The 23,781-nt window shown below is 35.8% G+C and overlaps 1 protein-coding gene across 1 annotated transcript; it reads right to left on the bottom strand.

The window, feature by feature from the left end:
- Positions 1-11,998: 11,998 nt before the first annotated feature.
- LOC306877555 (PHD finger protein 1-like) lies at positions 11,999-23,781 on the bottom strand (the record flags this gene model as incomplete). Its single annotated transcript, XM_079429387.1, has 14 exons — positions 11,999-12,257; positions 13,817-13,900; positions 13,989-14,104; positions 17,524-17,602; positions 18,472-18,603; positions 19,003-19,070; positions 20,010-20,133; positions 20,229-20,297; positions 20,386-20,481; positions 21,629-21,777; positions 22,213-22,307; positions 22,439-22,525; positions 23,476-23,557; positions 23,704-23,781. 14 exons carry the CDS (start codon positions 23,779-23,781, stop codon positions 11,999-12,001), a joined length of 1,518 nt encoding a protein of 505 aa, XP_079285513.1.

The following is a 23,781-nucleotide window of genomic DNA, read 5'->3' as shown; positions in this document are numbered from 1 at the left end:
AATTTAATTTATTCCTGTGATGTCAAAGCTGAATTTTCAGCATCATTTCTCCAGTCTTCAGTGTCACAGGATCCTTCAGAAATCCTTCTAATATGCTGCTCAAAAAACATTTTTGGTTATCATCAATGTTGAAAACAGCTGTGCTGCTTAATATTTTTGTGGAAACCGTAAAACATTTTTTATGATTCTCTAATGAATAGAAAGTTAAAAACAGCATTTTATTTGAAATAGAAACCTTTTGTAGAATTATTATTGTCTTTATTGTCATTCATTTAATGCATCCTTGCTGAATAAAAACATTCTTTATAATTTATTAAGATAAAAATCTTACTATCCCAAATATTTAAGCAGTTGTGTATGTTTACTATAAACCCCTTTAGTAAAAAATGTAGCACTGAAAATGGCTGTCAAATGAAGTATCATTGGCTACTGCCTTTTGCTTTTCTGGCCCTAAATGACCCTCTGGCAACATGAATAGTTACAACCAATCAAAATAGAGAGATCATCATTTCAACAGAAGTCCGTTCAGTCATCCTGTAGGCTAAACATTTGAGCATAATTAAATTACTATAAGGCTGACTTTATAATAAGGGGACACTTGCAGGCTTCTTATGTGGTCCTGGTGTGAATATTAAAACCCCAGAGTATAGTGAACTTGATTTATTCTGCACTTCTGCGGTTAAAGTGAGTCAGAAGCCCTGTGTCAAAACATAGTGAACTACCTAGCCTGCATTTTAGGGCATCATCCTGATACATTTTGAAACTTCTATTGTACTATTTCATTCAGTACTGAAGAATAACACAGAATCCAATTGGAATCAACTATTTACCCTGATATTTTAGTGTATACGGTGTATATTTGTGCTTAGAGTATTGCAGAATTAGCTTAGCAACATGCTAATGCCAAATTCGGCGGACATCATATTAGTAAAGTAGCTGAAACAGCCCTGAAGGAGAAATCAAAGAGCTCCAAATGTCAATAATAAGCTCTGCATCTGCTGTGCTTATTCATGAGGTTTCTGCCCAATATCATGACTATGCTAATGAGAATGCAAATACACAAATAAAGGTTTGCTGAACTTTGACTAGTCCCACTCACAGTCCGTTTACTCAATGCCTGATATATATTACACACAAACTGGAAAGAACTTCCTCAATCCATCAAACGCTATTACAGACATAAAGGTTTTAAAATATAGTAAATAGTGTACATGTAGTGAACTGCCTTTTCTGATCTTCATTCCACTCAACAGATATTTTCCACTAATTATTCTGTAATGTTTGTAAAGACTACAACACCATTATTTGATATACTTTTTTTAAAATGTGTGTGTTATAATCTATTTCGAATAAACCTTTATCTTAAAAGCACAAAAATGAAATTAAATTTCTGGTTAATCAAGAAACTGGTGTTCCTTTTTCCTCTTTTACAGAATCTATGATAATCTTTACAGCAAAATATACATTGTCCATATTGTGAAGATGCAGTGGCACACTTCAATAGGCCTATGTCTGTGGACATTAATAACAGACAGCAAATTATTAAAGTCAGCTCTGTAGTAGCCTATTCCTTTAACATTATGAGACTGTTTGGACAGTTAGCCTATGATAAGTTACATTTTTTAGACAACGATCATTTTAATAGTCGACTTTCATAGTCAGGTAAGACGCCGTATTGAATTTAACGCGGCTGAAAAAGAGGCTGTGAGTGATTCATCTTTACAATGGCACACTGTAAAGGTCTTAAAAATCACGATTTTTACAACTCATAACTTTCAAAACAGTTTATGGAGTTTTTTTCTACTCAAAAATCAGGAGGAAAAAAAACATAAGGAAGGTGTCTTTGCCAAACAAATTAGGTGGAAATCAGACATGTATTCTTAAAAATGACTTTTCAGGCTTTGACTTTGAACCGACAGAGGTCAGTCGCAAGTGCTCAACCCAGTTAGTCATCTTTCCCCATTTCATCACATCATATAGTGTAAGTGTTCAAAGCAAGCATTCATGCTGTCCTTAAAAACATTACGAAATAGCATAACCTGCTGTGCTCATATAGGCTACAAGAGCTGAACTGACATTATTCAACAAAATATTAAGTTCATAAAATATCCAAATGCAAAACCACTTAAGCGACTATTAATATTAAATGAATTAACAATGACAAATGAATAATCAGCGCCCTCCACTCAAGTGTACAAAACAGCTATACACTATTTAAAAACTATTAAGTGACCGTTGAAGTATTGACCTTCTATTGCGGTTTAGTCACAGATGCACCCTTGCAAACAGAAGCAATGGTTTTAAGCGCATTCCCCCCCAAAGCGGTGACATCTCCCACTCAACTACTTTACAAAACTCAGAGCACAGACACAAAGTGTGTCCAAATGAAAGAACATTTCTGGTACTGAGCATCTGAGCCATTTCACACACACACACACACACACACACACACACACACACACACACAGTTCGAGATAATTCCTCTAACCAGTGAGATCCATGCAGTGGGATGCACTTGCAATAGAGACCCTGCACGGGTTGCAGGTACTTAAACAGATTGTAAAACGCCATGAGGGGGCAGAAGGGTCTCTTTCCCTCACGAGCACACAGAAACTGCCTGACTTGGAGTGATAAAATGACAGCAGTCCTCCACCTGCATCAGCAGCAGCAGCATCAGTGGTACTCTAGCGCAGGAGGACGCTGAGGGAGGAACACGGGGGATGCAGCAGAAATCCATCAGTCCTCTTACCTTGAAAGGGAACATATGACATGTTCCAACGGCATTGAACGTGCTCTCCGTGTCTCTTCAGTCTCTCGACATGCAGAAATATCCTTCAGCAGTCATAGGAAGCGAAAAACCCCTTGTGCTCATGGACTGCGTCGACGCTGGAGCGATATTCCCGTGATGCGAATGGAAAACCCGAAACAAACTCATCGTCCATGGTCGACGAGAGCCATTGGGATGATTACAGCCCGTGTATCACATCACATATCACACACGCGTAAAACAAGAGTGATGAAGAAGAGGAGAACGAAGGGAGAGAGAGACGGAGAGAGAAGGGGGCGGTGAAGGGAGCGTGCGCGCTCGCGTGTGTGTGCGCGTTTACCAGTGTAGATTGATCTAAATGCACTGTGTGTATGTCTGTTAATGTGATGTGATATAATTCCCCTATAGAGTCACATGACAGGGAATATGAATTTGGTAATCATTTTGATCAAAATACTACAGTATGGCATTTCTATGATGCCATCGCTGTTGATTCTAAGTTACACAATGAGTGGACAGTTCAGCTGAACCTCAAATATTAACTTTTTTTTTTTTTTACCAGACTCAAACGAGTATATATATAGATTATTATTTCACTTTCAGTGTTTTTCTTTTATTTTGCAGTATCCTGTTAGCTAAGGCAAAGTATCACTATTCTATTACATGAAGTGAAGTGAAGTGACATTCAGCCAAGTATGGTGACCCATACTCAGAATTCGTGCTCTGCATTTAACCCATCCAACGTGCACACACACAGCAGTGAACACACACACACCGTGAACATACACCCGGAGCAGTGAACATACACCCGGGCCATTTTATGCTGCACATTCACTCCCCCCACCTACAATTCCTGCCGGCCGGAGACTCGAACCCGCAACCTTCGGATTACAAGTCCGACTCTCTAACCATTAGGCCACGACTTCCCCCAAACTACTTACTATATTGCTCACAATTGGGCATATAGGGATTTGAATAATAAAGCAGCCATAATTCGTTTCATAATTTGTTGAAATGACATGATTTTAAGGTGATCAGCCTCATGATTTTTGCCTGGTAGATGAAAAATGTACGAAGTAGTGAATGAGAAATTATCCATATCCGAGGGGAGGGATCTTTTGACTTGAGTCAGCAAGCAACCACCTAGCAACGCCCTAGCAACCACCAAGAACACCTTAGCGACCAGAAAGCAACATGCAAAGAAACACAGTGTCGGTTCGAAAAAGAATCACTCAAAAATTATTTAGAAAATGTAAAATAAGAATCTGTCAAACCGCTTATAGGTGTTGTAAACCAGGGGGTTTAAGCTGGGATCTGTGGAAAAGGTTTAAAAAAAAAAAATAATATTAATGTAAAAAAAGTAAAACAAAATGAATTAATTAATCTAAATAAATACAAATAAGATTAAATAAAAAATGTAAGGTAAAATATTTAAAAAATCACTAGGCTATACATAATACATCTAACAGTACTGTATTATAATGAGTAGAAAAAATACAATTGATTATTTTTCACAGTATAAATTGGATATTCATGCAAATATATCGATTTTAGGATGCAGCCTCTCATGATCATATTTGGGGATCAGTTGCATCCAAAAGACTGAAAACTGCTGCTGTAAGCATTTTTTATGGAAAGACTTCATTTAGCCAATCAGAAGACTTTGAGTCACTCTCTGCCTGTCAATCATTTTGCATGTTCCAAATTTGGAAAACAGGAAGCTGATAGGGTTTAAGTTTATACACACACACACACACACACATATATATATATATATATATATATATATATATATATATATATGTATATATATATATATATATATATATATATATATATGTATATATATATATATATATATATATATATGAAGAGTTTATTTGCAAAAACAGATAACTCATGTTTTTATTATGTTTCATTGTGATTTTCATTGTGATCTATCTATCTCTCTCTCTCTCTCTATATATATATATGGTAACCCTTTAGAATATGAACACCTATTCACTATTAACTACGACTTTTCCCTCAATAAATTCCTAATTTGCTGCTTATTAATAGTTTGTAAGGTAGTTGTTAAGTTTAGATATTGGGTAGGATTAGGGATGCAGAATAAGGCATTAATATGTGCTTAATAAATAGCTAATATTCTAGTAATATGCATGCTAACAAGAAACTAGTTAAGAGACCCTAAAATAAAGTGTGTTACAATATATATAAACAAACAAGAACAATGGTGTTAGGCGGCCATTCAGCTTCTTTCATTTAAATTTTCATTTATTTTCAATTATATCTGCATAATTAAAGTAGCTAACTATTACATATACAGGTGCATCTCAATAAACTAGAATGTCGTGGAAAAGTTCATTTATTTCAGTAATTCAACTCAAATTGTGAAACTCGTGTATTAAATAAATTCAATGCACACAGACTGAAGTAGTCTTTGGTTCTTTTAATTGTGATGATTTAGGCTCACATTTAACAAAAACCCACCAATTCACTCTCAACAAATTAGAATACTTCATAAGTAATGGAAATAATGAACAATTATTATTTCATACTAATAAAATCATTTTTAGTGAATTGTTGGCCTTCTGGAAAGTATGTTCATTTACTGTATATGTACTCAATACTTGGTAGGGGCTCCTTTTGCTTTAATTACTGCCTCAATTCGGCGTGGCATGGAGGTGATCCGTTTGTGGCACTGCTGAGGTGGTATGGAAGCCCAGGTTGCTTTAATAGCGGCCTTCAGGTCATCTGCATTGTTGGGTCTGGTGTCTCATCTTCCTCTTGACAATACCCCATAGATTCTCTTTACCTCAGGTCAGGCGAGTTTGCTGGCCAATCAAGCTCAGTAACACCATGGTCATTGAACCAGCTTTTGGTACCTTTGGCAGTGTGGGCAGGTGCCAAGTCCTGCTGGAAAATGAAATCAGCATCTCCATAAAGCTTGTCAGCAGAAGGAAGCATGAAGTGCTCTAAAATTTCTTGGTAGATGCCTGCGTTGAATGTGAAAACACAGTGGACCAACACCAGCAGATGACATGGCAGCTCAAATCATCACTGACTGTGGAAACTTCACACTGGACTTCAAGCAACATGGATTCTGTGCCTCTCCACTCTTCCTCCAGACTCTGGGACCTTGATTTCCAAATGAAATGCAAAATTTACTTTCATCTGAAAAGAGGACTTTGGACCACTGAGCAACAGTCCAGTTGTTTTTCTCCACAGCCCAGGTAAGACGCTTCTGACGTTGTCTCTGGTTCAGAAGTGGCTTGGTAGACCTTTTCCTGAAGACGTCTGAGCGTGGTGACTCTTGATGCACTGACTCCAGCTTCAGTCTACTCCTTGTGAAGCTCTCACAAGTGTTTGAATCAGCTTTGCTTGACAGTATTCTCAAGCTTGCAGTCATCCCTGTTGCTTGTGCACCTTTTCCTACCAAAATTCTTCCTTCCCGTCAACTTTGCATTTAATATGCTTTGATACAGCACTCTGCAAACAGCCACCCCTTTCAGTAATGACCCTCTGCGACTTACCCTCTTTGTGGAGGGCGTCAATGTTCGTCTTTTGGATCATTGCCAAGTCAGCAGTCTTCTCCATTATTGTGGTTTCAAAGAAAGAGATACCCAGAATTCATACTGTAGGGGTGGTCATTAATTGAAACTCAAATGTAAATATTACTAATATTTTGAGATACTGATTTTTGACTTTCATGAGCTGTAAGCTCTAATCATCAAAATTAAAACAAAAAACTTAAAAGTTTTACTTTACATGCAATGAATCTAAAATATATGAAAGTTTCACTTTTTGAAATAACTTACAAGAAAAAATGAATTTTTTCACGACATTCTAATTTATTGAGATGCACCTGTACATATATATTTATGGGCAAGGTAAAAACCTTAGCAAACTATAAATAAGCATAAACATACAGTACACTGTAAAAAAAAATCCGTAAAATTTACGCTAAAAAAACGGCAGCTGTGGTTGCCAGAATTATACCGTAAAAAATACGGTAATAACATTTGAGGTTTTACACTTTTTGCTTAAATTTACAGTTAAATACCGTAATTTGAGGTATTTGATACTCACTTTTGTGGCCAGCGGTTTAGACATTGATGGCTGTGTGTTGAGTTATTTTGAAGGGACAGCAAATTTACACTGTTATACAAGCTGTACACTCATTACTTTACATTGTAGCAAAGTGTCATTTCTTCAGTGTTGTCACATGAAAAGATATAATAAAATATTTACAAAAATGTGAGGGGTGTACTCACTTCTGTGAGATACTGTATATCCACTTTCTCTTTACCAATTGAACACGTGTTGCCTTCAAATGTACAGTGGGAAGTCAATCAGTATTTTAACATTCAGTCTAAACAGAAACAAAATACAGAAGTAGCCAAACCAAATAAACAATGCAGGCTATGATGGCAAATACTCTTCTCTGTAAGTGTTTAAGAATGACATTTATACTGACTAGCCTATGATTTCTTTAAATAGCTTACCTTTCACAAAACTTATGACGCAAACCACAGATGATTTACCATAGTCTTCATTCAGAGTCATTCTCTACATTAGTTGACACAAGCTCTATTAGCACTAATATCGGTGAAAATTTGCAAAGCTACTATAAGGCTAGGCAGACTTATTTCCCGCCATCTTTCATTTGGCCACACCCCCTTCTTCTTCTTTTAATTTTATTGGCAGATGGCAAACCAACTTAAAGGTGCATTTACCGCCACCTACTGGACTGGAGTAAGGGCAGTAGCTTGATAGAAAGGAAGGAGAGGAGAAAAAAGGCCACGCCCCCTGCAACCCCATAACTAGTTTTCCCACTAGTTAACATGACTAGGCTTGCACTTAACTTCTAATTTCTATATTTCCGAGTTCACACAACAGCACAGAGATGAACAACTCATACTAAAGTAATACATTTACTTCTCTCAAGATTCTCCACAGTGCTGGAAAGTGAGGCCTGCTGTCAAGGCAACCGGAGCCAAAATGGGTTCAACACAGACAGAGTAAACTCTAAACTACAACAATCCTGCTGTCTACGGTTATGTTATTTCTTAAAATAGATTACAGTTCTTATAGAACACATAATACGACGCATTTGAATTTCTCAGAAGCATTATAATATGAGTGTCATATGAGTGCACTCACCTGTTAGAGGAAGGTGGGCTTTCAAAACTCGTACACGGCTGCCACCTGGTGGTCGCAACAATAAATACACACATACACATTCTCTCTCTCGCGCACACACACACACACACACACACATGTTGGTTTTTGTGGTTTATGGGGACTCTCCATAGGCGTAATGGTTTTTATACTGAACAAACTGTGTGTGCTATTGCCCTACACCAACCCTACACCTAAACTTAGCCCTCACAGGAGACTTTGTGCATTTTTAGAAAAAAACACCATTTAGTATGTTTTTTAAGCCTTTTGAATTACGGGGACATAGGCAGTGTCCTCATAAACCACCTTCATATTGTCATACCTCTGTCATACCCATGTCATTATACAAATTTGTGTCCTCATAAACCACATAAACATGCACACACACACACACACACTTATAGAAAATTAATGTCAAAAAAACAATGGTGGATTTCTTTTTTTTTTTTTTACTTTGCACCTCAGTATTGCTTTGTTCTTAAAGACAAAACAGCTATTATAACATTATTTCTCCATCATAACTGCAGAAATAGTCTAATTCATGTGGACGTTCCTAGAGTACTAAAACATTTACTTGTACAGCTGCTGTCCTTCATGTGTCCAAATGAAGAAATGATGATGAGTGTATGTTCATGTGCTCTATTGTTATAAATTACTGGAAAATACATTTGAATCAACATAAAAAAGGCTAAATTCCACCAAATCTCTGGGCAGAGGAACTGGACGAGTGCAACATTTATACAACATAATGATATATTTTTATTGTTTGTTTACATTTTAGGTGTCAACCTAGAGTACATATAAACATAATCTGACAAAACGTCAAAGAATACATCAAATTAAACTTAGACTTGACTATAAAAAAAGACTACAGTCTGCTAATTCTTGTCACCCTGACATGAAATCAGTCCATCTATGACCTAACAAGTACGTACCATGAATTAAAAAAAAAAAAAAACACACACACAATACATTCATTATCATTCACTGATGAAATGAGCTTCACATAAGGACTAACAGCCTTGCGCTTTTATTCAGGCAGAATGATCTAAATGTTATCTTTATCGGACCTGATAAATATTTTCAGTTTCTGCCATCTTGAATCATATTTCTGTCGCTGCACTTTTTGAAAACAATAAGTGATTAGCTATTTGAGTTACTATGGAAGTCCACATCCAGTAAGAATAAAATCATGCTTTGGTAAATCACAATTATGGCATGAAAACTCATAATTATGACATATAAAAGGATGAAATTATGATATTTTAAATCATATTCATTAAATGCAAAGTCTCATAAAAGAAATAATATTCATCTATGATTAAAAAACAATAATTATAATATAAACATTTTAAATTCTAAAATACGAACATGACAGAAAGTTAAAATTCTGACATAAACAAATCACATTACAAATAATTTATTCATAATTTTGATTTTTTAATGCCATTACTATGATATGTCATCATTTTGTAATATAATTATTCTGTCATAACATGTCAATGGTAGGTCATAATTTATATTTTTATGTCATAATTATTCATTTTATCTCATAAATATGACTTTTTGTCAATTATGACTAGGTCATTATAATTTGTACTTTATTACATCTCATAAATATGACATTTTGTCATTTTGATTTGACTTTTGATTTCATAATTTAGATTTACCAAAGCACATTTTTTTGTCTTATGTGTCAGAAATAGTCTTCCACAAGTTAGTAATTTGAACAGGGTTCAAAGATTTTAGAACAGTCTTTTAAATTTAAATTAAATTTAAATGTGTTCATTTAAATTCCTCCTCTGAATAAAATATGCTGACAAACTATCATAATTTGTCATTCTTACTTACAAATACCTCTTAATGTTTAAAAATGGGTATTAAAGGGATAGTTCACCCAAAAATGAAAATTATGTCATCATTTACTCACCCTTAAGTAGTTCCAAACCTGTATGAATGTCTTTGTTCTGCTGAACTCAAAGGAAGATATTCTGAAGAATGTGGGAACCAGAGCAGTTCTGGGGCACCATTGACTTCCATAGTATTTTTTTTCCTACTATGGAAGTCAATGGTGCCCCAAAACAGCCTGGTTACAAACTTTCTTCAAAATATCTACTTTTGTGCTCGGCAGAACAAAGACATTAATACAGGTTTGGAACTACTTGAGGGGGAGTAAATGATGACAGAATTTTTGGGTAAACTATCCCTTTAACTGCATTCTGAATGTTTTGTTTGCCACCCATCATGAAAAGTTTGAAGGATGCACTTGCTATTGAAGGAATATTCCAGGATTCAGTACAAGTTCAACAGCATTTGCAGCATTATGCTAATCCCACATTTTCTTAAATTAATAAATAAACAAATAAAAAATAAAAAGCTGCAAATGTCAAGATTATAGTGGAGCATTTACGATGGAATTTGTAGCAGTGGCAGAGCCAGGATGTTTTCATAGGGGTGGCCAGGGAGGAGCCAGCAACCAGCCTGGGGTGGCACAGAAATCTTCATGATTTCAATATAAAAATGTGGTTGACTATAAAGTACTAGACTATTTTAGTGCCTAAAGCACAGCTGAATACAATGAATTTCTACTTAATTGTAACTGAGATATTTGTGAATTATTATATCAAGTAATACTGAGTGAATATGACAATTTTTGTATTATTACTCACCTCCAGGTATAAAGGGGCTCACTATAGCTTTATTGCTCTGTCAGTTTGGTTCTGGTTCTCAAAACCCCCCAAAAACTTGTTCTCTAACATTACATACTCATGGATGAGACATGCAGTTAGTGATAAGAATGTGAAAAAGGCCGGAAGACAACAGCACATAAATGCCAGAATGTAAAATTAGTTGTTTTATGCATTTAAATGGTTTCATTTTCGTTTGTAATTGTAAAATTTATGAAAAAATAGTGCATATTTTCTAGCATAAGTGCACTGTGCTCACATTTACTTGTGCATTAAATAAAAAATTTAAATAGATATCAGCTTGCACCTTATTGTGATCTGGAATTGCACGATAGCCTATATTTTAGTATGCATTTGAGAGACGTTCTGAAATATAATGCATACATACATGCATGCACAGTTTGCAGCTTTAATTACCTTTTTGGTAATTTCATGACTTACCGGACGAAAGAACTACGTCGTATGCTCATAGTTTCTTGAGCGCTTATTTATGATGATGCGATGGGAGCGCAGTGACGGCTGAGAGGACAGGAAAGTTTGTTTAACTGGCATATAGCCTAACAGCATCTCATTGTTCTACCGAAGCTCATTTGGCTAGTGTACTTTTTCCGTGCTCATTTGACTTGCTCCTGGCGCTGAGGCAAAGCTGAAGCACGCGTCTGAAACGTCTTCCGTTTGATTTGGATGCAAATAAATACACTGGTTCCGCGTCTTAATAAAGGCATTTCTTGTAAAGAAAAAGGGGACAAAAACAGTTTTGAGCAGGGTGGCCAAGCTTAGATCGGTGGTGGCCACGGCCACCCCCTGGCTCCGCCCCTGATTTGTAGAAAACTAATTTGTAAACTACAAGCATTGTTACATTTCCTTCACTTCCATTTTTAGAAGTGGAAATAATGTTTTTAGTAATTAACAGTATGCCACAGTTGCTGTTGATTGAGTTTGACTTGGACTAAACCTGGAATAGTTCTAATTTGATTATTTTAGAGGAGCACTCATTTCCCTGTCGTTAAAATATTACAATTATTGATGTGACCGCACGATGAAGCTTTCCTGAACGTTACGTGTAGAAGAACATGTGATGGCGATGATAATAAAGTTCAAGGCATTCTAAAGGTGTTTTCTAACAGTATTCAAAATATAGGAGACACTGTAAAAGAAAGTGTAAGAGATTTAACAGTATAATCTCAGAGTGAAGCTGCTGTGTAGCTCAACCTGGATTTGCTCGATGTGGTTTTCTTCTCCCGACCGCTGAACACCCACCTGCTCATTGATGCTTTCACACCTCTGCTCGTAACCATGCAACCCCTAATGATGCATCTTGATGTCTCTAGCCCTTTCCTCTTTCTCTGTCGCACACAGGTTCTCAGTATACGCTCACATTTCCCCATTCCACTAGGTACTGGACTTTCCCGTCCGCCGTTACGCGTCTGGCCAGGATCCTGACGCCGTCGCTTCCTCCCCACCCCATCGGCGTGGGCCCCCCCATGCCGACTGTACTGGGGTAGGGTGGCACGTCATGCAGGAAGAGAGACGGGCAGCTTTCATAGCGCTGTCCGGTCGGGTGAGCCGAGGACAGGGAGAATGGAAGGCAGGGGGCTGGAAGTCGACAAGGGTCCTCTGCACTGAAGACAACAAATTAGACATACAAAAAGAGCTCAATCTGAAAGAACAGTTCACCCAAATTCTAAATTATGAATTGCGCACCCTACAGTTCGTACACTGCAAAAAATTATTTTCTTACTTGGTATTTTTGTAAAATGTCTTGTTTCTGAAAAGGTATCAAATTAAGTGAGTTTAGGCTTAAAACTTAATATCTTATGTCATTTTTGCTTTTAGATACTGTATTGTACTGGAAATTATTTGCAGGGTAGTGACCAGCAAGCAGTGAAAATAATAATAATAATAAATAAATAATAATGACAATAAAACACAAGGAAAGCACCATAGAAGAAGTCCATGCGTATGACAAATTTGTGTGAGAAACAAACTAAAATTATAGTCAATATTTACTGAATCTTTCATAATTTTCGGTTCTGAAATATTTGCATTTGCATTCAAATATGCTGCATGTCAATGTATTGTATTTTTGTCTTGTTTTCAAGTACAAATAGCTAAACATTCTTAAATCAAGAAACATTTACTTGAGCTGAGAAATGACTTACAAAATAAGTCTTGTTTCTGAAAAATGGATCATGATTAAGTGAGTTTATGTTTAAAACAAGAAAAAATAACTGTCAGTGAGGCCAAAATAAACTTAATTCAAAGGGAAAATGTATTTTTCTTACCCAACTGGCAGATATTTTTGTCTTGTTTTAAGCATAAACTCGTTAAAGAAAAAATGTATGTTAGCAAGCCATATTTACTGCTAATTCCATGCCATTCCATTTTAAATTGAAAAAGGAGATTTGAGATACACAGTACAGTGTGAATAAATAAATAAAATAATAATAATAATAATAATTGTCTTAATCTGGGTTTTGTTTTCCAGTCAGATAGCTAAGCATTCTTAAATCAAAATTATTTGAGAAGCAAAATGATGTTAAGTATTAAGTCTTGTTTTCTAAAAAAAAGAAAAAAAAGAAAAAAGAATCAAAATTAAGTGAGTTTTTGCTTGAAACAAGAAAATAGATCCACCAAAGGAGTCCGAAAAATCTTGTTTTCTATATGAATTAAGTTATTTTTCCTATCCCAATACTAGACATTTTTTCTTGTTTTAAGCATAAACTGAGAAATAACTTCAAATGGAAAACAACTTTTATTTTTCTTAACACTTAACTAATATTTTTCTAGTATTAAGAACAAACACCTAATTTTGATTAGTCAGAAAATAAGACTTATTTTTAAGATATAAGTCATTTTCCTATTGAAATAAATGCAACTTGATCATTTTTAGATATTTTTAATAGAAAACAAGTCAAAAATACTAAGAAAGAAAATTATTTTTGTAGCATAAAAAATATTGTACTGCATGGCTTCATATATAGTGCATCAATCATGAGCTACTGTTTAAATTGCTTTATGCTGGTCCGTTTTTGAAGCTTGGTAGCCACTACAATGTTATATATAGAACAAAAAGCACAAGGCATACCAGTTTGAAACATCACGAGGTGAGTAAATAACACCAAATGTTTCATTTTCAGCATTAAATAGATGCATTTCATCGCATTCGTTATTCACAGACCTGTAATGATGCAGAGTTCTAGACAGGTCCTGAGATCTGTTGTATGAAGGGTGATAGAGCGCATACATTCTCTTGGGAGGTGAACTGTAATAGATAAATAAATGAAATGACGATTAGGGTTCATGGTGTGAATTTCATTGCAGTTCAAAGTTGATTTTAACATGCTACTGACCCCAAACTCATCTCTTCCTCTGGTTTTCTAGGGTTATACAGGCTTGTTCCATCAACATAAGCGTGGCAGCATGGCACCAGGTCAATAGCGTTTGTCGCTACTCCTGTTGGACAAGTCTAAAAAGACATGACCAACAGTTAAAAATAAGAAAGTTTAAAGGGCATATCCACCAGGATATTCTTCAAAAATGTGTGTGTTCTACAGATTAAATAAAATCATACGAGGGGGATTATTTTCATTTTTTTTTTTTATACAAAAAAACGCAAAAAAATCTGTAAAACAAATAAAAATAAAATCTCTGATCAGAACAGAAGGTTCATTCACACTTCAACAAAACTAAGACTGTAAATGCCATTATTGCATTAATGCATTTATTCATGTCGCCTGTTATGCCTGTGGCCTCTTGACAATTATTAAAAAATTGAGACAGCTCCCCAACAGAATGGTTTCTTGTTCCTAAGTGTTGAAAAGCACAAAGGAAAATTAGACTTTCAAATGATTTTAGGTGATTTCTGCCCATAGTCTTGGATTCATGGCTGTGTTAGCTGTGTAATACAGCACACAGTGGGAGAGAAGCAGTGGTGCCGTGTGTGACAGCAGTGTAAGGAATCACTCCGCTACACACTGAATCTAAATGACGGCATTATACTGAGGCACATATCATTACTACCAAAGTCAATTGACAATAGCAGTTTGACACAGCAGCTCAAAACAAGAGACAGCAGTTCCCGAACACTTGGAAAGTATGGTAATGAACGATCACATTAATTGCGTAAGGTTTTGCTAGTTAGTTTTGCCATTTAGCCCCTACTGGTAGATGTCATAACTGCAGAAATTTGAATACAAAAAGCATTTTCTCCACTGAGACGAGAAAGATTAAAAATAGCTGTGTATTATGACAAAACACATTTTTGCTAGCAACATATAAAAAGTCAAGAAAAAATAAAAATAAGTGCTTACCACACTAAAGGAAACTGCAGTCAATAAAATAAAATTAAACTAAAAAAGCTATTGCAAAACAAAAACACGAATGAAAAATATTGTACTTAAGGTGGATGAGGAAAACAAAGCTGGACTATCTGTGCAGCTCTAAATAATAAAACAAAACAAAAGCAGAACAAAAGAATACAATAAAAAAATAAAATAAAATAATTGCAATTGTAAAACAATAACCTGAGCTAAACAAATTAAATTAAATTAAATTCCAAAACAACACAAATGGTATTTAAAAAAAAACTATTTTATTTAGATGGATGAGGAAAACAAAGCTGGACTACCTGTTCAGTGCAAAATAAAAAAAACAAAATATTAATAAAATAAATATAAAAAATACTGTGACTCAAAACATAAAAAAACAACAACACCAAAAAAATAGTTATATCTTTGCACATTTTCTGGTGGAATAGGAAATGTAGTTTTCCTACAGCACAAGTAAATGTTGAGGTTTTTTATATACATGTATAACTCTGTGTCTTCTTGAGGTTTAGGCATTATTCATGTTGACATGTTTTTCTGGTGCTGTGACCCTTAATTCAGAAGCTATACTGATGCTGGGCTTTTACCGTCCCAATTGGACTTAAAGGGGTGGTTGATTGCGATTTCACTTTTTTTTAATGTTAGTTAGTGTGTAATGTTGCTGTTTGAGCATAAACAATATCTGCAAAATTACAACGCTGAAAGTTCAATGCAAACGAAGATATCTTTTAAAGGTGCAATAGGAGATCTCGGAAAATGCTAACTTTAGCCTGACAGCACTGAAAGTGAACGTCCCACCCTCCCTGCAATGGCCGTCCAAAGCCACGCCCCCTGAACGCACATATGCTCAAAGAGCAGAATACCAGAGACAACATTAAATTGCTACATCAACGATTTCCAATTACAGTCCTCGCACCTCTGCACATTTCATATGTATATCTTATCACGTCTGACGTTTGTTCTATTCGACCGTAATAAGTGCCCTGCGAAGTGGATATCACCAGATTTTCCGCCATGATTCCAGTTCAAAGCATATGCTCCATACAAAGGGCATTAAAGTGTGCGAGATGTGAATTTAAATTGCATTTATTTACAGAGGTATATTACAGTATGTCACACTTCTCTAGTAAGTTTCGCCTGTGTGTGAAGATGCTGCGCAGCGCAAATCCGTGAATGAATATTCCGAAGTGAAATAAACTTCAATGGATTTCCCCTGCTCAGGGAGTAGGGAGCAATGAACACTGTGTAGGGAGCATGTCAATCGAAACACAGTTCATGCACGTAGCTCTCTTCTAACGAGCTGGTTATGTGATTCAGGTGTGTTAACTAAGAGAGACATGCAAAATATGCAGAGACGGGGGGCGCGAGGACTGGAATTGGGAACCGCTGGGCTACACCATTCACCGGTGATAAAACTTTATAGCACAGTTAGTAAAAGTACTACGATACCAGGAAGGAAGATGGGGTTGTTGATGTTTGCCTGCCATTTTCGCTCTGACTGCATAGCGTGCGTGAACGCGCTGATGATGTATCATGTCTGCGCGAACAGGGTGCACAGAGGTATGCAAAAACATAAATTGACAGGCAGGTAGGAAAGATAATTAAAACGCTCGGACCGAACGTTTTGATTGGATGAACATTTCTTGGTCCTACACCTTCCACAGAATATATAAATACAGATAAATATATTTAGACCACTTAACTTAATGATTGCTATCAAGATGTGAAGAGACTTTCAACCAGAATAACAAAAAATATTTCTGAAGACAATCACCTACTGCACCTTTAAAGTTATAGCAGTATAATGCCCACAAAAACGGCTCGTAGGGACTACAACGAGTTACTTCCCGGGTTTGTGACGTCACAAACCCTGATAAACCCCACCCCCGGGAAAAGCCAACAAAGGGGGCGGGGCCATGTTGTGCTGCTTCAGAGAAGAGGAAGAGTTGTTGCCATGCCGTCAAAACTAGGGGTGCACTAAAGAATCTATTCGTATATTCTTATTCGGGCTGAAATTGATAATATCGATGACGCCATTGTTTACAATACAACCTGAGTACATGCCATTGAGGTTTAGACGCGCACTAGAGGCGGTTTAGTTAATCACAACACACTGGGCCAGCTAACCAATCGGCCCATCGCGTATTTCTGAGAGAGGGGCTTCATAAAAACAGGAAATAATCAAAGGAGAAGGGACAGAGCGGTGTAGAATACAGGTAAATTATGTGAAAAATAATGTGTTTTTTTTTTTAATGAAGCATTAACACATGTTAGACTGCACCCCATAAACACAATCAAGCCTAGAAAAAAAAACAGTCAACCACACCTTTAAGTTTTTTTAAATAACAAACCCTTCACTAAATGGGTGTATGCATTCTTTGTATTGCAAGGGTAGACAGACTACAGTCTCAGTGTAGCATGTTGCAAATATAAGTCAAATGAATATGAGCAGAAAAACAAACCCAAAAGGTGACGCTGGGTGTCTCATTACTGATGCAGAGGGGGCTTGGCCTCTGCCAGCCATCTTTTGATTGCTGCTGTTAAAGGCAGACGCACTGACCTGTGTCTCAGTGACCCGACGCTTTGATTTACGGGCCTCCGGACCCACCGCTCTCCGCTGGCAGGGCAGTGACATGGGGCTGGAGAGAAGACAGCAATTTACTTCAACATGAAAACCATTTCAATTTATTTGACTTTGTTTAAATTAATAATTTGAATACAATTTAATTAAAAATAAAATGACAAAAAAGCAAATGCAAAACAATTACACAAACTGAATTTAAAATATTTTACTTAAGACAGATGAGAAAAATAATGTTGAGATTTTTTATGTAACTCTGAATCTTGTTCAAGCCATTATTCATGCTTTTTTTGGTTAAAATATGAATTACTAAAAAATATATCATATTGGTTCTGTTTGTTTTTTAGCTTGGTAAACATGGTCACAATAAAAAAATATATGAAAAAAGCTGGCTAAAGTTTATTTTAAAAATCTAATTTTTAAAAGAGTTTTTTTATTTTTGGAATGCCATGAAGGTCAGTAAATAAAATTAATGAGAATAATTTTAATTTCTTTGAAGTTATTCTACCTTTTGTTAGGTTAACATGAAATAAGAGCTGATAAAATGTAAAAACTGTAACTTGAATGCAATGTAAGTCGCTTTGGATAAAAGCATCTGCTAAATGCATAAAATGTAAATGTAAATAAATACCGACCATATTTAGTTTTTATTCTATTATAATTTTTTTTTTTAAGTCTTCATAAACTTTTGTCTAAAATCTGAAACCTTTTGTTTCTGGTTTATGTCATAAATCCCTTTTCTCAGTTTATCAATAAGTGTTCATTTTGGTACTGTATGTGACGTCCACTTTTCACAATCCATTATAATGTCCATAATTCCCTTTTTTACTGTTGTATTCAGAAATGCATCAGTTAAACAATTAAAATAGTTTGCAAACTACTTTTAATGTTGATATGAAAAGATCTTGGTGTGCTCCTGTCTCTGACCTTCTCCTGTGGGTGATGTTGATTGGCTGTTCGGCAATGAAAGGTGATTGGTCTGATGACAGAGGGGGAGGAGCCCGAACTTGAAGACCAAAGAGACACTTCTTCTTCTTTATTTCCTTCCCCGAAACAAACCTTTACGACAGAGCAAAATCAGATTGGATTGGTATTCAGCTGTTGTTCTTCAGGGCTCGCTGACAGATTTTTATTTGTTCCTGGGCGTCTCAAACTTGCCAACTAAAACATTTGATTCAGATATTTAAGTGCTAGCGTATGAGCAGCATCAACCATAAACCCTGACAGAATGAAAATGGAAATGGACTTTAAATTATTTATTTTGAAAGACAGACCCACCTTCAGCTATCAAAACACTATTTCCAGAGAGTGAAATCACACACGCAGAGTCACTTTGAATGTAAAGCAATTACAGTAATGGTTTTGCAGATATTATTGCAAATATGTGATATATCCCTATGGGCTGCCACATGGAAATCAAGCCGAAAGGCAGTTTTCAGAGCATAATCCGTGTCTCACCTGTCTTTGTGGAAATTTAAAGCATTGAGCAGGTTTTGGCAACGGTCTTGCCTCGGTGTGTCTGACAGCTGAGAGACCAAAATATAGAGTGTAACAAATGCATTTGAAAGGTAAGAGCTCAGATTGACCACAAACTGCAAGAGAGAGTATTCAAAACTACACTCAGGAATACATTCAAGTCAACGTGAAATCAAAATTGACCCTGTTTACTTCCTTAAAACCTTATGAAACAGCTCTGCTAATGCAGTTTTCTTTCCTGTGTTGATGTATTTCTTATTGAAAAGATAGGGACGTATTGAAGTGCTTAATTTTAGTCAATATCCTTCACGTCAAAGCAATGAATCATGATTTGCTGCTTACTATGGTTAGTCCGAGGCAGACGGCATTTGGAGAGTAAACTTACGTCTTTACAGAAAATTATTTTTGTCCAGTAAAACAATTATTATTAATATTTTGAAATAGTTTTTTTATATTTTATATTTTCAGTTTCCATTTTAACTTATTGAGGTTTTAGCTCTTATGTGATTAATATATATATATATATAAATATATATATATATATATATATATATATATATATATATATATATATATATATACACACACACACACACACACACACATTTATATACATATACATACATACATATATATATACTTTACATATATGTTTATTTATATATTGAAAATTAGAATAGAAAATTAATATATTATGAAGACTTAAAAAAAAAAAAAAGATTTATTACGTTCACATTTCCTGAAACAAGTTCCTGTTATTTTTATAAAACCTTCATTATATATATTTACTGTGTGTGTGTGTGTGTGTGTGTGTACACGCACACACACACACACACACACACACACACACACACACACAACCAATTTCTGGTTGATATCCTGTTTCATTCATAAATATGCCAGATAACAAAAGTAAAATGGGTTGCATTTGATGATTCATGTTGACTTTAAATTGAGCCGTGTCTGTGTTATTGACTATATTTTCCTACCGTGCCAAGAAGCAAAGATTCCCAATTTTCATTTGCAAAAGACATGATTTCATGATCAAAATCAAAATACTTCCTCTTGCAGCACAGGGAGAGGTGATACAGCACCAAATGGGCCAAATCTACCCTGCAATCCAACAGAATGAGGATCATCAGAAACTACATTCAGCTCTTCAGATCAGTTCTGCAGTCCGGCAAACAGAACAGAAGCAGCGCTCTTACCAGGTCATTGGAAGCCTCTGGATGGTCTCTAGACCATTTGTGCACACTGAGCACTGGAACTGATAAAAGCTGAAAGGTAAAGAGGAGACACAGATGAAAAGGTTTAGACAGAATTAGCTTAGCAACAGCATGTGCTTAACAACGGCATCAGCCTCACCGGTCTCCATAGAGAAGAGGTTTGGTCAGGCACTGAGTGCAAGCTTCATGAAACCACTGCCCACAACTCCCACACTGCAACATCTTCAGATTCCACCTGACCACAACAACATGCTTCAATTTAGACACACTCACTCCTGAAAACACATCACTCTCAACTAAAATGAAAACATAATTGCTACAATTGCTAGTTATGGAATTCTATTTTAAAGAATCTACTTAATACATTTTCTGCATATACAGTGCAGCCAAAAAATATTTAGGCACTGAAAACACACTTCAAATGTCTGAATGGCATTGCATTAGATGCCAAAATATCAAAACAATTAGCATCTGCAAACAAATCACGCTACAGCTTTTTCTCAGCATTTTCGGAAAGAATTTTGCCTAATGTCTTTTAAACAGCTGGTATTTCTGTGATTTTTATGGATGTAAGCAGGAGTGTTATAATTAGCTAAAACTATAAACACTGAAAATGTTATAATAAAAAAAAAACTATATAGACATATTGGGTGCCGTCAGAATGAGAGTCCAAACAGATGATAAAAACATCACAATAATCCACAAGTAATCTACACCACTCTAGTCCATCAACTAATGTATTGTGAAGTGAAAAGCTGTGTGTTTGTAAGAAACAAATCCATCAATTAAAAGCTTTAACTTTAAACCATTGCTTCCGGCTAAAATATAAGTCCACAATCCATTATAATGCTTCCTTTAGCAAAAAAAGTTCATTCCCTGTTATCCTCTCACATCAAAATCCACTAAAATATTTGTTTAGAGCTGTTTTAGACTGTACATATGTGGATATTTCTCTCCTGATTCAGACTTTTTCACTAAAGAAACCAATATTATGGATATAAGACTCGGATTTTAGACAAAATACGAAGCAATGGTTTGAAGTTAAAAACATCTTAATGACGGCTTTGTTTCTTATAAACGCACAGCTTTTCACTTTAATTGATGGACTGGAATGATATGAATTACTTGTGGATTACTGCAATGTTTTTATCAGCTGTATGGACTCTCATTCTGACGGCACCCATTCACTGCAGAGGTGCGCAAATGATGTAATGCCAAATTTCTCCAAATCAGTTCCGATGACCAAACAAACTAAAATACTGCATACTGCATGCATCAGTAGAGCCAAGCAGTACATCCCGCACATTGTACAGTCGCAGTACTCTAATATTCCATTCTAAACATTGTCATAGTCATGTGAGATTGATATAAGTTGGACTCACTCTCCTGGTCCAGCACAATAGCAGTAACACTGCTGCAGGTTGGTCAAGTGCTGCGGGTCCCAGTCTAAAGATGACAGCTGATAGGGCAGCCGCACTTTCATGATCTGCATGAGCCGTGCGAAGCGTCCTCTTTTTAACGCTCCCCCTCTCTAGGACAGAACACAGCTCGTCATTCCAATGTATCCCACCTCTCCGTGACACGCGATCTCCTGTCATGTAAGCACATTTAACAGCGATTTCATCTGAAGATTGAATTTGGAGAAGACACGCTGAAGGAAGTCATTAATATTTCCTGCTGGGGGGGTCGGTGAATATGATTTTATCTTCAAATCAGCATGTAAGGCCTGTGAAACGAGCGCGCTGACAGACGGATAAAAGCACAGGCCCATTTAACGCAGCTCTACCACCGCCATCACCTGCAGAGTGCTGCAATGTAATAAATACGCAGTCAAGTGCAGTAAACCATGGATACCCTTTATATCTCAGAGCAAGATTAAAGCTTGTGTGTGATTTGAAATAGACCTTGAATGACAACGCTGTCCATGTTTCTAAATATTAATTTCAGGATTGAGGCGAGGTACAACCTTTGTTGCGACTGCGAAGACACATTGGCGACATATCCAACTGTTGGGGTCAACTTCATGGTCAATGGGCGGCGTGTGGCACTCTGGATGATAACCTGGGGGAAAAAATGGATCGAGAACAAAAAAATGCAACATGAGTAACGCATTACTTGATACACAAAAACTATAATAACTATAAGACCGATAGAAGAAATCAAAACTGTTTCATTTTCATTTGTCATATTACCGTGGCGACATTTGAGGCAGTTTACGAGAGGTTCTTTAAGAGGCGGAGCATCACAGATACAGCACACCTCCTCTCCACCTGAAGAGACTGACCACAAGAAACAATTCATTTACTGTACAGATGTTTCAATATCTAATATGTCAACATTTTGTTTTGATATTTACTTTAGACTATCAATTTACTTTAGATTAATAATTAACAAAAAAACAAAAACATTAATGTATTACATAGTTTCTCATTTTCAGCTAATGAAATATTTTTAAAAACATACGATTTAATGTAAAAGTGATGTGTGCCTTTTTTTTAGATGTTAAAAAAGCATCCCCAAAAAAGAAAACGGCAGATTGTGTTGTTTAACATATATGTCATGTTTATATTGTAATTTAAAAATCTGAAAAAAAAAAAAAAAAAAAAAAAAAAGCATCCCAACCAGCCTGAGACAGTACAATTGGCTCAACCAATAATGTGAGTTTGAGGCGGGACTATGTTTGATCAACCAATGGCAGCATGGTGTTAAGAAAACATGCTTAAAAACAGTTCTTTTTTTATTGATTTAATTATTCTCGCAATTATATTTGCAACAGAGAGAAACAAATATTTTTCTGAATAAATTTATTGTGACAAAGTAGAAAAAAATAAGCAACTTCATTTAGTAACTTTTATTAATATTTTGTTAACTGCTCCTAATTGTTTAGGGCGTAATTCTGGTGTAATATCTAGAGTTTAATATAATATAACCTGTCTAGAACATGTCTGGGTCATATTTAACCCTAAACAAAAATAAAATTTAAAGAAAAATTATATAAAAATTATATTAAAAACAATGATTAAAAAATAAGACTTTTACCTTTTTTTATATTTCTTTTAGCAAAACCTCATTACTGTAATCTCATTCACATTAATATAATGCAAAATAAATAAATAATATTACACGTGTCCTAAAAATAGACTTCATTTTCTTTATGCAAAGTATAAATTATTTTTTATTTTGGATGTATTCACTATGCTTTTTGAGTTTGGAAAGTTTCTTCACTTACATGAGTGGATGTCTTTCCTGAGGACCCAGAATTCAGAGTTATCCTCAAATCTGACCAAACAGCACTGCTTGACGCTGTCCACCTGCCAAATAAATACAGTCCAACATCACAAACAGATACACCGAGTCCAACAAGTCACACAGTTTCAAACTTGCTCTTTCCCTCTCTCTCTCTCAGCTAGTGTCATTTTCTCTCTTCCAAACTAACTCAGACAAACAGCAAACTTACTCGTTTGACATTGCCGAGGTACAGAAGTCCATCGCTCCACCTGGCTAAAACATCCTCTCCTTCACTGACTCCCCCCAT

The sequence above is a fragment of the Barbus barbus genome, assembly GCF_936440315.1.
Source record: "Barbus barbus genome assembly, chromosome: 12".
In the NCBI taxonomy this organism is placed as follows: Eukaryota; Metazoa; Chordata; class Actinopteri; order Cypriniformes; family Cyprinidae; genus Barbus; species Barbus barbus.
Note: the sequence above shows the minus strand (reverse complement) of the source record. Positions and strands in the feature narration are given on the sequence as shown.